Genomic DNA, 12,585 nt, shown 5'->3' on the forward strand with positions numbered 1-12,585 from the left:
ATTCAGAATTTGAGCAAGCCCGGAAGTCATTTTACCAGTGCAGGGCTTGTGGGCTGGTGCTATTTTCGACCACTGGCTTCACTTATAATAATCTTCAATCAAAGATGCTTAATAAATACAGCCCCAGGGCTTTACCCCAGGGCTAGTCATTGATACACATAAACATCTAACTCTGTTTTGCACAATATCAATTTTGATAAGAAGAAAATAATACTCTATTTTTTAGTCATGTTTAAAGGAGGAACTTTCAATGTCATGGGTGTTAAATATTCATACAGACTTCTTAATATGGTATTGTGTAAACACCTAGTTATGATATTAGTCAGGCAGGTGCATTGTTGCCTTTGTGGGCATTTTTTTTCAGTCAAAGAAGCATAGTTGGTAACTTACTGTCAATCATATTATAGCATTTAACTAAAATTTAGTCAACTTTCAGTACAAGGTACAATGGTATGTGATCAGAGTAGTATGATTCTAGAGTGCCGTAAGATCTTAAACAAGTTGAATCCAAGTTTGTGTATTTATGGTATTAATATGAGCCATAATCAGTTGTAACTGAATCTATTAATTGGCGTAGATTGAAATTGGTATGAAATAAGTGTGCAATAGAAGCCCTTTCATTTTGATCATAATTGAAAGCTCCCAATAAAGCGATCTTGACCTGTAATAGCTTTTTTGAGTTCTTGGAAAAGAACTGAATTATTTGAAGTTGTTGCTTCCTTTGGTGGACAATAAACAAAACAAATGAATAAATTGTTTCTGAGCTGTGTAATGGCACACTCGATACCTGCAACACCATGACTTTTTAGCATTTGCAATAAAAACAGTAAACGCACAAATCAAACCTAAATTAACTGTAAAAGTTACGCAGTATAACCCTACCTATGCTTTAACCTACTTTCTACGTTTATATTTAGACTTCGATGTTAATAAACAAACAACGAATATATTGCACAGTTTTGTTTAAATGCAGTTGAATACAGACCGACAGGCTATTCCAAAGCTGATGCACAATAATTTCACGTTTAAATGGCAATAATAATACTCACTATATACATAGACGTTGAAGTCAGTCGCTTGCATAGTCCTTGTTTTGTTCTGTAAATCTTCGTGACAGCATGTGAAGGACTCCTGTCAATAGGAAGAATTTTAACTGAACAAAAATAATAACAGCAACAAAATTTCGAATTTCCTACAAATTAAGATATTTATAGCTTAATAACTGACCGAAATAATTTTTCAACTGTATGTGCTTCTACATATCATTTTCAAAACAAGAACAAGATACCAAAATCAGCGAAATTCAAGATAAAGAACAAACTAAATTCGTTCGAAAATTCTATTGTAAGTAGTCACTCACCGAAACTTTCAGGCCGATGATTGGAAGACGCTTGGAACGATGTGTATTCATTAGGGATGGCAACGAGTAGTAAAATTAATACTCGAGTACTCGGACGATCTATTCATACATCATTTGAAACATATCAATCAAATTCCTTGAATCGCATAGTTAGGTACTTGTTTGCGAATTATGTATGAAAGTCAATTATCTTGACGCGCTAGCCGCGTCTATATCCCACTTGTTGTTTTCCTAGCCAAGAATGACAGATCCCAGCGCTAAGTATTATCGAATGGCAAGAGAACGGAGAGATACTAAAAGGCTGACCTAAGGGCTGAACAATAGATATAGAGGAAAAGGCTGACCAAAAAAAATGAATGAAAATATTTTGATATATATTTTTATAAGTATTATGGGTTGCCGAGTTTTGAAATGTATTTGATGTACGTGGTGTGGCCTAAATGTAGATTGATACTTCTATATCTACAAATGATAGAAAGTCATCTATCTAAAACTGAACGCTCTTATAGATTATACAAATATTTATAATAAATCAATTATAATGCATTTAATAGTACAAGGAAATCAAAATAACCCATTAAAATTAATTCAACAGAAATAATTCAATTTCCATTTTTCTGGTCAGCGTTTTCCCTCTTCATTTATATGGTCAGCTCTCGGGTCAGCCTTTTAGCACAAGACAACGCGCACCTGCTAAGATAGTTCCAAAATGGCGATTTTTTTGTTGAAAGAAGCCGATCTGAATACGTTTTTCATGAAACACTAGTGTCATAATAGAAAGGTATAACCTACCAACAATTCATGTGTAACCATTGTGTTTTTATTTAACAATGCACTGTTAAATATTGTGGAATTACAGTTGAAGAATATATTTTACAATATATAAATCAGCCGCCTTTGGGCGCTACTTGACTCGCGTACTAATGAATAGCAGACAAAAGGTCTATTTTATTTGGCCGTGCACTTCCGATTAAAAATGGTTCCTGGACGCTTCTGTTTGAGGTATGAAGCCGGGGACCAAATGATGCATGCCTGTCGAAAAGTAGCATGATACCTATGAACGGCTTCGCAGTACCGTCCAAAAAAAGGCATTCAGAGCATGTTATTATTACGTTATTAGGTGGGCAATCAATGTTCCTCCCTTGTAGGATACTGCGTACTTTTGATAGGATAGGGTGATGAAAACGTTTTGTTTTTGTGTTTTCCCATGTAACATCAAATTTAAAATGGACCCCTATGATGTTTTGCTTCAAATGAATGGCCATTTGTTAACGTTGATAACTGACCCTGACCGTTAACTTATAAAAGCCCGTTCCACGAATGACATTTGGACGCTCATTGAAAACTGATCAACTGAAGTCGGGTAAAAATTCAACGTTGAATACTAAATTTATGCTTACTAGTATCTCAATTGATAAACATATTTGCAGTTTCCAGGATTGTAACGATATTAAAATTAAATTAGTTTTACCTTACATGTTCCGCAAGGTGAAAATATTATTTGGCTGCTAAGCCAAGGACAATAACTGTGTTGATATCATCAGTGATCTCATATATTAATTTAACTTTTGGTGCTGATTAACTGGCATAACATTTGGTGACTATAGGTCAAACAGTTTAGGAGCATTACGTGCCACAAGAGTTTCGGGACGTCAGATTAATCCAAGTGTCAACCACCGATGCACGGCAGAGAAATAAACATATAAATTACTGGTACTTATTAGTTAGGCCTTAAATATAACATTTAGGGCAACGGTCACAAAAGTGTTAGGTAGGGTAGGGACAATGTTTTGTTGTTGTTGTTTTTTAAATATAAACAGTAAAGCCAGTCGCGAATGCGTACCATGACATTTCGGTACATGTATATTGTGTATTCATTAATCCTATTTGTTTTAATTTTAATCAACGCAAATTGAGTCGGGAAGTTTTGCCTGGTAGGGTCGAACGGCCCTTAACACGGTTATCTATTGAGCGCTAACGTTGATTTGTGCGGAAGCGTAAATCGTATATGCTTATGAAGTGTTCAAGAATGACGTATGTTGCGTTTGCATAACGAACTTTACCCTCGGTGGCAAATATGTGCCTATCATCTTGAAACGCAAATAGCCACAGGAGTAAATATACCCTCGGGTGCAAATTTGCCTGTCTGGAGGTGGGGGCATGTTCCCAAACCTGGCCTGGCCTGCTGACTCAGCATTTTGTATCGGGCCAGGCCAGGCCAGATTTTATACATAATGAGAGTGCTAGCTCATTGCTTTGTCATTGATATTATACATGTAATTACTATAAATGCCCCCAGGGTATTCTGATTTGGGCAAGTTTTACAGTTAATAATTGACAAATAAAACAGAATAAAGGAAGGTCATTGTCCTAAAAACAACTTTATTTAATATGTTGTTTGGTTTTTTTTTCTAATTTCACGGCTGGCTGTTTCTATTTCTATAAAGGACTGTAATGTTTAAAATACCATTTTATATCAGATTTAGCTCTTTCGTTTCCAAATTTGGCTATTTGGTCTTTCTTTGAGAATTATTTGCTATTAAAATGGATTGCTAAAATTTAAAAAAAAAACAACATCGAATTAAAAACTACCGCACTCCTATTTCACCGACAATCCTTCGTTCAACACACATATTCTTGAGTCTTATTGGGGGTTTTTAGAAAAAAAAATACGTAGAGAGGAAATGTTTTCAGACAGTTTGCTTTTTTTAACAAGGCACAAATTTCGAATTATACTTTCCGGTAATTTCTGTTACAGAATATCCCTTAGTAAATAAGGGTGGTATTGAAATAAAAGATAAAGCTATTGATATCATACGTTAGTAATATTACCTTCAACATTGTGTAAAATGTACCTTTCAACACAAAGTGTTGGCACAAAATATAAACACAGTATTATTGCATGTCGAAACTGTAGTCGACGAATATACCATTTTCAAATGTATTAATTTTTACGACACTTGAAAGCTCTTGATATCGGAAGTCATAGCTGAGATATTGTGATCAGACGTACGGAAGGGCGGACAATGAATGCAACCACTATATACCTTACGTTTGAGGCAAAAACATGCAGAGTAGACTATCTGCACACCCGACTCAATTACTTGTCATTGGCATTGTTAAATGTTTATGCACCTAAGAATTTTGAAGATTATTTTCACAAATCTTTAAATATAATAATAGACTGGCCATCTACTTGAAAACATGTTCATGTATATAAACATCTAAAGAAATATGACATTGAAAACCTAGCTGTAAATGCTAACTTGCGGTTCTGATAAGTAGTCATATCTTAACGCGCCTAAACCGTAATTACGATTAGTGTAATCTTATACCATGAAGATGGGACCAGGATATTTTTATTTTGGTGCCAAGTGGCGTAGCTGCATTTAAGGTCCCAGTATGAGTTATGTTTAATAATTAAGAAAAAAAAGACAATAGCATTTAACTATGATAGAGTCTAAGATAATGTCTGATAAAACCCGAGGTCCATACAATGCTTCATTAAACAGAAATGTATGGGAAAGTCCAACGGAATCACTAACTTGACTAATCACTCGCGATATGCTAATTAGGTATTTCGTGCGCCAAACAGAGCGCTTTGTAAACAGTACCGTCTCGTTCTAAAAGGAGCGTCTGCACCTTTTCACAAATAACTGGACAAATAAAAAAAACATTTTTCAAAATTAATTTCACATCAAGACAATTAACCGCCCCAATTTCTCGAAACATCTTAAGTCCCTTATAACAGGATTAAGCTAAACTCACTATTTTTGTTGTTCTATAATATGCATTATATTTATTTCTTTAAGAGTTTTTATAAATAATATAAGAAATATCTGTATGCTAATTAGGAGAAACCATTTTTCATTTACCAAAATCCATTATTAGTATGTATTTTGGCTAATTGAAATAGGCGACTTAAGCCTGTTCAGCTTAAGAAGTTTCGAGAAATTGGGGCCTGAAATGTGATGCAAGCATTTTTGAATGAAAACTATCAATCTTGTTAAGAGAAAATCGCTGATTTCATCGGTCAATTCAAACTGTCTTGTTATCTCTATTTTCTTAAAATAAATATAATTTAGCTTTAATAGAAATATTTGATGAAACTAGCATTGTACGCGTGATTATTGTCTTTATATAAATTATGCTTTCTTAATTCCAAGTATAAAAGTAAACAGTTTCTTTAATAATATGGGCTTTTTTGTCAGTGGCGCATCTTTGGCCTAGTGGTAACATACTGGAAATTGGTGTGGAAGGGAGGGGAGATAAATTCATTATTTTCGTTAATAACATAATACTTCTACAACCATTATATCGATGCACATGTTGGACCAGTCACCTTAGGTTACAGAAGATAGGTCGGAATAGAGTCTAGAAAATTCAACAAAATACCATATATTATATGTAAATCACTTTCTTAATGATTGTCAGACCATCGTGCATGAACAAAATATACATTAAGTCTTTAAACCGAACGCGTCTGTGAACTTCTTTACAACGGAACGGGTATAGCCTCGTTCTATTTTTATGTAATTCGACAGTGTGCGCCATTCCGTATATATAGTTAGGATAAACAACATTAGGCTCACCAATCGCCTTAGTCATTCATTGGCTTTTCATGCGTAAACGAAAGTTAAAAAAAGGTTTTTACCAAAATTTAAATATACGAGTATACCATTTGGTCAATGATAGAAGGCTCATTAAGGTAAGCAAAATATCTCCTGCAAATATGTAATATACAACTAATTATATTATATAACCTCTTTCTTTATTCAAACAAATCAATTGATTTCAACGTCTATGCAGACTTGTGATCCCATATGTGGCTTTTCATTTACGAGGGAGCAGCTTCATTTTTTCGTAAACTTTCTTTACATCAATATTAAAATCGTACAAAATGATAAATACGAAACATAAACGTATGAGTATAATAAATATGTTATGTGTAAGTGTAAGTTAACCATGTGACAACATGGTGAAGGTGTATGATATAATGGCTAATCGTCGTCATCTCCTCCACTACCACAACTACTTCCACATCCGCCTCCACCACCTCCACCACCTCCCCCACAGGAACTTCCTCCTCCTGCACTTCCACAAGCTGCAACAATGCTATCATATCCGCCGCAGGTACCAAAATCGTCTCCATCGTACATACCATATCCCCCTCCACCGTCATCATCTCCATAAATCCCTCCACATGTTCCATCTCCTGGAAGGTCATCCCAGTCAATAAACATATCATCGACGCCAGACATATCAAGTTCGTTGTCAGCAAATCTGTAGTCATCATCGCCGACATCTTCATTTTCGTAGTCACCATTGTCATTTTCACTATCGTCTTTTTCATCATCTTCCGATGAACTTGATTTCCGTGAACGAACGATTTTTACCGTACGATTGCTTGTGCGTTTTACCGGTTTGTTTCGAATGTAGTGATTCGACGGTGTGTTATGCAAAATTCCTGCCGCTCTGAAAAACGTAAGGGCATCAGATATTCTTATATCACTCGTTTTCCATTCGAAATAACTGGTTTTCGGTTCAAAGCGTTGTCCTTCCGTCCAATCTTTTGGCCGCGGGACACAGAACACGTGGAGAAGCGCAACGGAAAAGGTAAGGGCAATGTTCTCGGGAACCTCAGTAGTGGAAGAGATGTTGACATGGCCATGGTTGAAGTTTGCTTGAACGGCATCTAATTTAAAAGACCAATTTGCGTATTGATTGTAATTGAAGGAAGAACTCGTGTGTTCAATAGAATTTTCGGGACAGTTTTTATACAAATTAACCAACAGAGCACCCAGATTTCTCTTTACACCACCGAAAGTCCTTCGTCCAACTGAAATACAAATAATAACTGTCAACTCTAACCACATGATACATTATATCGATATAAATATGTCTGAATAAACACAATATTAAATATTAATTATGTCATAATACTTTTATTGATACGTGCTATTAAAAAGTTAATCTGGGTTTATATGTTCATGATAAAAATATATACCAGCAAAACTGCAATCATTCTTGAATGAGTCGATAGAATAATAGCAAGAAGGTCTGTAGCTTATCTATATTGTATAACATTGTATGACATTGTAAACGGATAAGTGTTTACAAATGCAACATATCCCTGAACCATAACATAAATTGTTTTTATTCAAACTAAAAACAGTTTCTCAAACATTATGCCAACTGAGCGCCGCTTTGTCAGAAACATTTTTAGTTTGATTGGATGTTGGGGGCTTTCTGTGAAGAAAATGCATCGAGTATTTTTCTAAAACGGTTTCACAAATTCAAGACAAACATTTCGACCTTGGAAGGCGGACAAAGTGTTCATGAGATTGTTGAATGTGTTCTTTGATCTGATGAAAGCCTTACAACCGCATACAACCCCACTCTGTCATTTTCTGGACATTGAAATCCTACAATCGAAGTTTTATGGTCCTAAATAAAATCATTCTCATTTATTTTTCAGCGTACGAATTCTTTATAAAACCGCTGCCCACAGCTTTAACATTTGACCTACTGACCTAAAAGCCTAATTAAGGAAAATTTACCACTGAGGTCCAAGATCAAACCGTTCGCGAGAAAATGTGTATGAAGTAAATGAGCTTTCCATAAGACCGTTGACTCTCATTACAAGGGTAATCTACATGTCAAGGTGAACATCCTGTAAAGTATCTTGGTCCTCGATCAACCCATATGCGAGTTATTGTGTTGACGACTGTTGAACTTGACCTCGTAAATTGAAAAACTAGCCTCAAACAGAATAATAACCAACAGATAGACGATCCGACAAGAAGGCGTCATCGACTAATCATGAAAAACCTAACACTGAAGTGTCATGTTGCTAAGTCAAACAGTTCTCGAGTTGTTTTGCAGACATAATTACACTGCTGACTGCTACATTGATCTTTCACCTAATTACATAGAAATCAAAATGGGCCATCGAGTGATTGTGCTTAGAGAATTTCATATGACTGCTGACCGTGACCGGAACTTTGATATTTGACATGTCATTAATCTTATTACACATCATCTACCTGCAGGGTAAACCTACCTCTAAAGTTCCATTTCCTTAGGTGAGTTTGTTTTCTACTTTTTGTGGAAAGACATGATCTTACAACAGACAGACAGACAGACAGACAGACAGACAGACAAGACAGACAAGACAGACAGACAAGCAGTCAAATAGACAGACAGACAGACAGACCTATAGATATTTGCATGTTTATGCCCCCATATACTAGTACCAAAATGGGACAAAGTATTAACCAACCTCTGATAGCGGTTTTGCCCTTCTTAAAACCATGCCACTCGCCCGTCACTATTCCCCAGTCTCCGCCTGTGTTCTTGATCAACATTGCCCGCTGTCCTATCTTAGGGTTCAGTGCTGGTATTTCCGACTGTGACTGGATTATCTGGTTTTAAAATGTTAACGTCTTATGTTGAATCCGTGCAAACTGGTTTTCTGACCTAAACCTTACTATGGCTCTAACAAGGAGTGCAAACTTAAAATACAATTACACATTACTTCACACGGTAACAATAAAAAGGGTTATCGTCAAAAATAAACGAACAGATTTGAAGATATATTTTATATTAGTACCTGTGTCGGTAATGGAAGTTGTTCGGTACCAATCAAGTGAGATATTGCCAGCATTTGATCTTCGTGAAACACCTGCACGACTGAAGTCATCAGTGGTACACTATGAACCACACGGACTGTGAAGTGGTGAGCAAGCCGTGCATTCAACCTGTAAGTGCGTATATTGTACAGAAGAGAACACAACAAAGCATTAACTTAGATACAATCATATAAAGCTGATGACTATTCACATAATGATCTCATGATGCATTCGTTAATATTGTTAAGAAAGACGCTTACGGATATGTAACAACTGCGCTGTATTAAAACGACACAATGTACACATTTACGGTCAAATATACCTGTGTGTGGCTACGATACAAGAATTGTCAACTCCTACAGGCAATTTATGAAATGGCACAGGACCCCAAAGTTGTCTGATATTCTCTGGGATGATTGCGTTAGTATACCATCCGGGTGATAAATGCAGTTTCAGAGGTTTAGCCTTGATGTCCGTATGCTTAGCTTCTACTGTAACATCAAGACAGCCAAGTCTAAAATACAAGGTGATGACCCTTGATACGTCGCCTTCAGTTTCCTTGTAGATTTTGTCAACGTTCAATACATGTTCCATAGATCCTGTCTCCTTTCTGGACGACCAAAACAACGCAACACGGCGTTTTTCAGTTAGGACCAAAGACAACAGGTTACTACATGGAATTGCTTTGTTTTTAGGGTAAATAACAGGTACACTAACATCCCATTCAAATATATCATCATCTATTTTAATAGCATTGCTGCTCGTCAAATGGAACAGATGGTCATCTTTGGTTGTACCATCTACTTCTCGAGACCAACAATCAATCTTGAATTTACTTTTCCTTCGGTTGTCTGATGGTGTTCGTCTTGCAATCACCTTTTTAATCGAAATACAACAGTATTTTTCAGACATTTCAAACAAAGACTTTTTTGATATTGTTTCAAGTGTTCCAACTGAAGGCTCTCCGCGATACATTGCACCTGCTTTGACATATGGTTCTCCATATAAATCCTTCCATTTGCGCTTAGTGACACGATCGCCGTTGCTCAGTTTTGATCCGTCGCTTCTGTCAGTAGTTGAGTCGTCGTGATTAAAATGGTAGCCCAGGATTTTCTCTGTGTCTTTTTTGTAGGCAAGCGGCGTTTTCATATGTGTGTGCCAGATCAGATCAATATCATAACAAGGCACCAGATAATCGCCAACATTTTGTTTCCGAAGGTAGAGGAACTTCTTATACCTTTCTTTCGCCTGTAGCAGATACGTGCGGTCTTTGTAATGAGGCAGCGATACCTGATAGTAGAAACTAGACTGCCGCTTGGCAGATGATAAAATATCATATGATATTTTAGATTTAAAGTGTTCTAACATCGTTTCATCGAACGTATCCGAGTAGTTGACGTTAAACGGTTCATCTCCGTACAATCGTTCCCAATAAGAAGCGCTCTTGTTCAACGAAATGTGCCTTTCATAACTGTTCTTTTCTTCATGGTCAAGCACGGTCCCAACAATTGCCTTGCAGTCTGAAATTGAAGTGTCATAATCATTAAAATTCTTGTATTTTCTAATAATATGTACATCGTACAAGAAAAACGGATAACAGTTATTTATAAAGTAATGTGATTGCAAAACAATAAATAAGTACCTGCACTACAATATTAAACATATATAATTGATATTCCAAACCTTCTACATAGGCCCTAGGAGCTAGCATATGACAATGCCACACCCACTGGATATCCAGCGGCGCACACAATGTTTCATCCGGGTATTTAGCAGCTAATGGGAGCCAGAAATGCTCATACCTGAAGTCCATATATCAATATTTTCTTAGTAATATTTGTTACAGATTATCTTATGTAAGTAATAAGAAATGTACATTTACCATACATTAATAATTGTTCGGGCATTTAACTTATATTGTGCTCAAATAAATTCCCTGTTCGATTTGCATTATTTGTCATATATGTGATTCCTTATTCAGATTCGCATTATAAATAATAAGACAGTGATGTGTATATTTGAATACCTGTAAACAGCCCGTTTTATATTCTTCAATTCGTAGATGTGTCTGTTTTGATCCACTTCCCTTAAGAAGTCAACCAAGTGGATCGCTTGTGTATCGAGATTATTACAGTCACCGATCAGGTAAAGGTTTTTAGCCTTTTCCGCTGGAGAAAACATTTTCTGTCAAATTTTAATTCACCTGAAACATATACAGACTCCTCCTTTTTATCTCTCCAATATAACTGTAATAATCATAGAAACGTACAATCCAAAAAAAATCTATTATTGAAGAGATTTTCTCGGAAGCACAACCATGCCTTATTTCTGAAAGCAAAAAAAAATCATATGTATACATCGGGAAGGCAAGACACTATAAACAAGAGCTATGAGAACTGTTTTAAACGACAAAAAGAGAAGGTTCGGTTTAAAAGAAACTGTTCTGTTCATCGACAGCAATAGTATTTTCATCGCTTCTAGCTTCCCTTTGCTAACGTAAATATACTGATCGATCAATAGTTTTGCTATAGTTCAAAGTCCGCCATTGATCTCGTCGGACCTAGAAAAACTATTGATTAAAAATATCAGTTGAAAGTTATTATTTAACTGAAAACGAAACAAACTTACATTCTCAATAATCCCGATGTATAGTAACTCTTTATTTAGTCGATAAGAACGAATCAGCCCAATAAAGGCACTTTTTCATTAAATAATCTCTAGTTTAAAAAGTATTTGAGTAATTGTACAAACTCAGGTATGACTGTCTACTTGGACAGAAGTGCATCTTCGCGGTTGAAGGAGTTAAGCTATTTGGAGATATGCCAGCTTTAAATACCTATTCAAATACCTGAACTGGCATTGATCGCATTCAACTCCTCGCTGTATTCGCTCAATGTGTATATTTGGTCAATACAGTTTTATTAAACAAGAATTTAAACGCACTTAATTCTTGTTTAAGATTTGTATGTTATTAATACCAGAGTCAATATTCAGCAACGAAACGTAGTGTACTATAATATGATAGAATTTAGGTGTCCGTGTGCAGAGCCTCCAGTTTGCTGATTTTTTTTGCGGTTCGAGACGAAATACTCCAAAAATAATATGATAAAGAACATGCCCGAATAATGATGGTACTGGAATTCATAACTGGAGAGGGGGGGGGGCACAAGCGTCAACTCTACTCAAAACGTTTTTCACTGAGGTATTGAAATGACACGTATAAAACTAAAAAATATTGTCGCACCAATAAAGCATCGTTATTTTGTCATGTGATAAATCCGTCAGGGTATCTGTTTCAATACTTTTATAATGAAACGACAATAAACTCTTTCTGGGAAATGACCGGTCGTGTAAGAGTTCAAAACTGGTCGGAGGGTAAGACTTTTGCACAATAGCACGAATAAAATTAGTGTGAAGTAATTTACAGAATCGCTTTTTTATCGAAATGAAAAAGTGCATTATTTTAAACATTTTCTTTCAACTTTCTGATAAAATTATTAATGCTTATTTGTAAAAAAAAAACATATAAGCTTTGTTTTTGAGAAGTAAATGTTCAAATAAACAGGCAAATTTAATCATCCTCGGCAGAAACTG

At 35.7% G+C, this 12,585-nt stretch overlaps 1 protein-coding gene across 1 annotated transcript; it reads right to left on the bottom strand.

Moving 5' to 3' along the window:
• Positions 1-6,128: 6,128 nt before the first annotated feature.
• LOC128238905 (uncharacterized) lies at positions 6,129-11,790 on the bottom strand. The gene is made up of 7 exons (XM_052955218.1): positions 11,620-11,790; positions 11,018-11,194; positions 10,675-10,793; positions 9,314-10,511; positions 8,973-9,120; positions 8,643-8,784; positions 6,129-7,199 (listed from the first exon to the last, which is right to left on the bottom strand). Exons 2-7 carry the CDS (start codon positions 11,170-11,172, stop codon positions 6,361-6,363), a joined length of 2,601 nt encoding a protein of 866 aa, XP_052811178.1. The 5' UTR covers positions 11,173-11,194; positions 11,620-11,790; the 3' UTR covers positions 6,129-6,360.
• Between the last annotated feature and the right edge of the window lie 795 nt (positions 11,791-12,585).

The sequence above is a fragment of the Mya arenaria genome, chromosome 6 (genome assembly GCF_026914265.1).
Source record: "Mya arenaria isolate MELC-2E11 chromosome 6, ASM2691426v1".
Lineage (NCBI taxonomy): Eukaryota > Metazoa > Mollusca > Bivalvia > Myida > Myidae > Mya > Mya arenaria.

Coding starts and splice junctions, on each gene's coding strand:
- LOC128238905 (XM_052955218.1), bottom strand. CDS start 11,172: ATGTTTTCTCCAGCGGAAAAGGCTAAAAACCTTTACCTGATCGGTGAC. Junction 10,794..11,017: donor ATAAAACGGGCTGTTTACAG/GTATTCAAATAT, acceptor TATGGACTTCAG/GTATGAGCATTTCTGGCTCC. Junction 8,785..8,972: donor AACTTCCATTACCGACACAG/GTACTAATATAA, acceptor TTTTAAAACCAG/ATAATCCAGTCACAGTCGGA.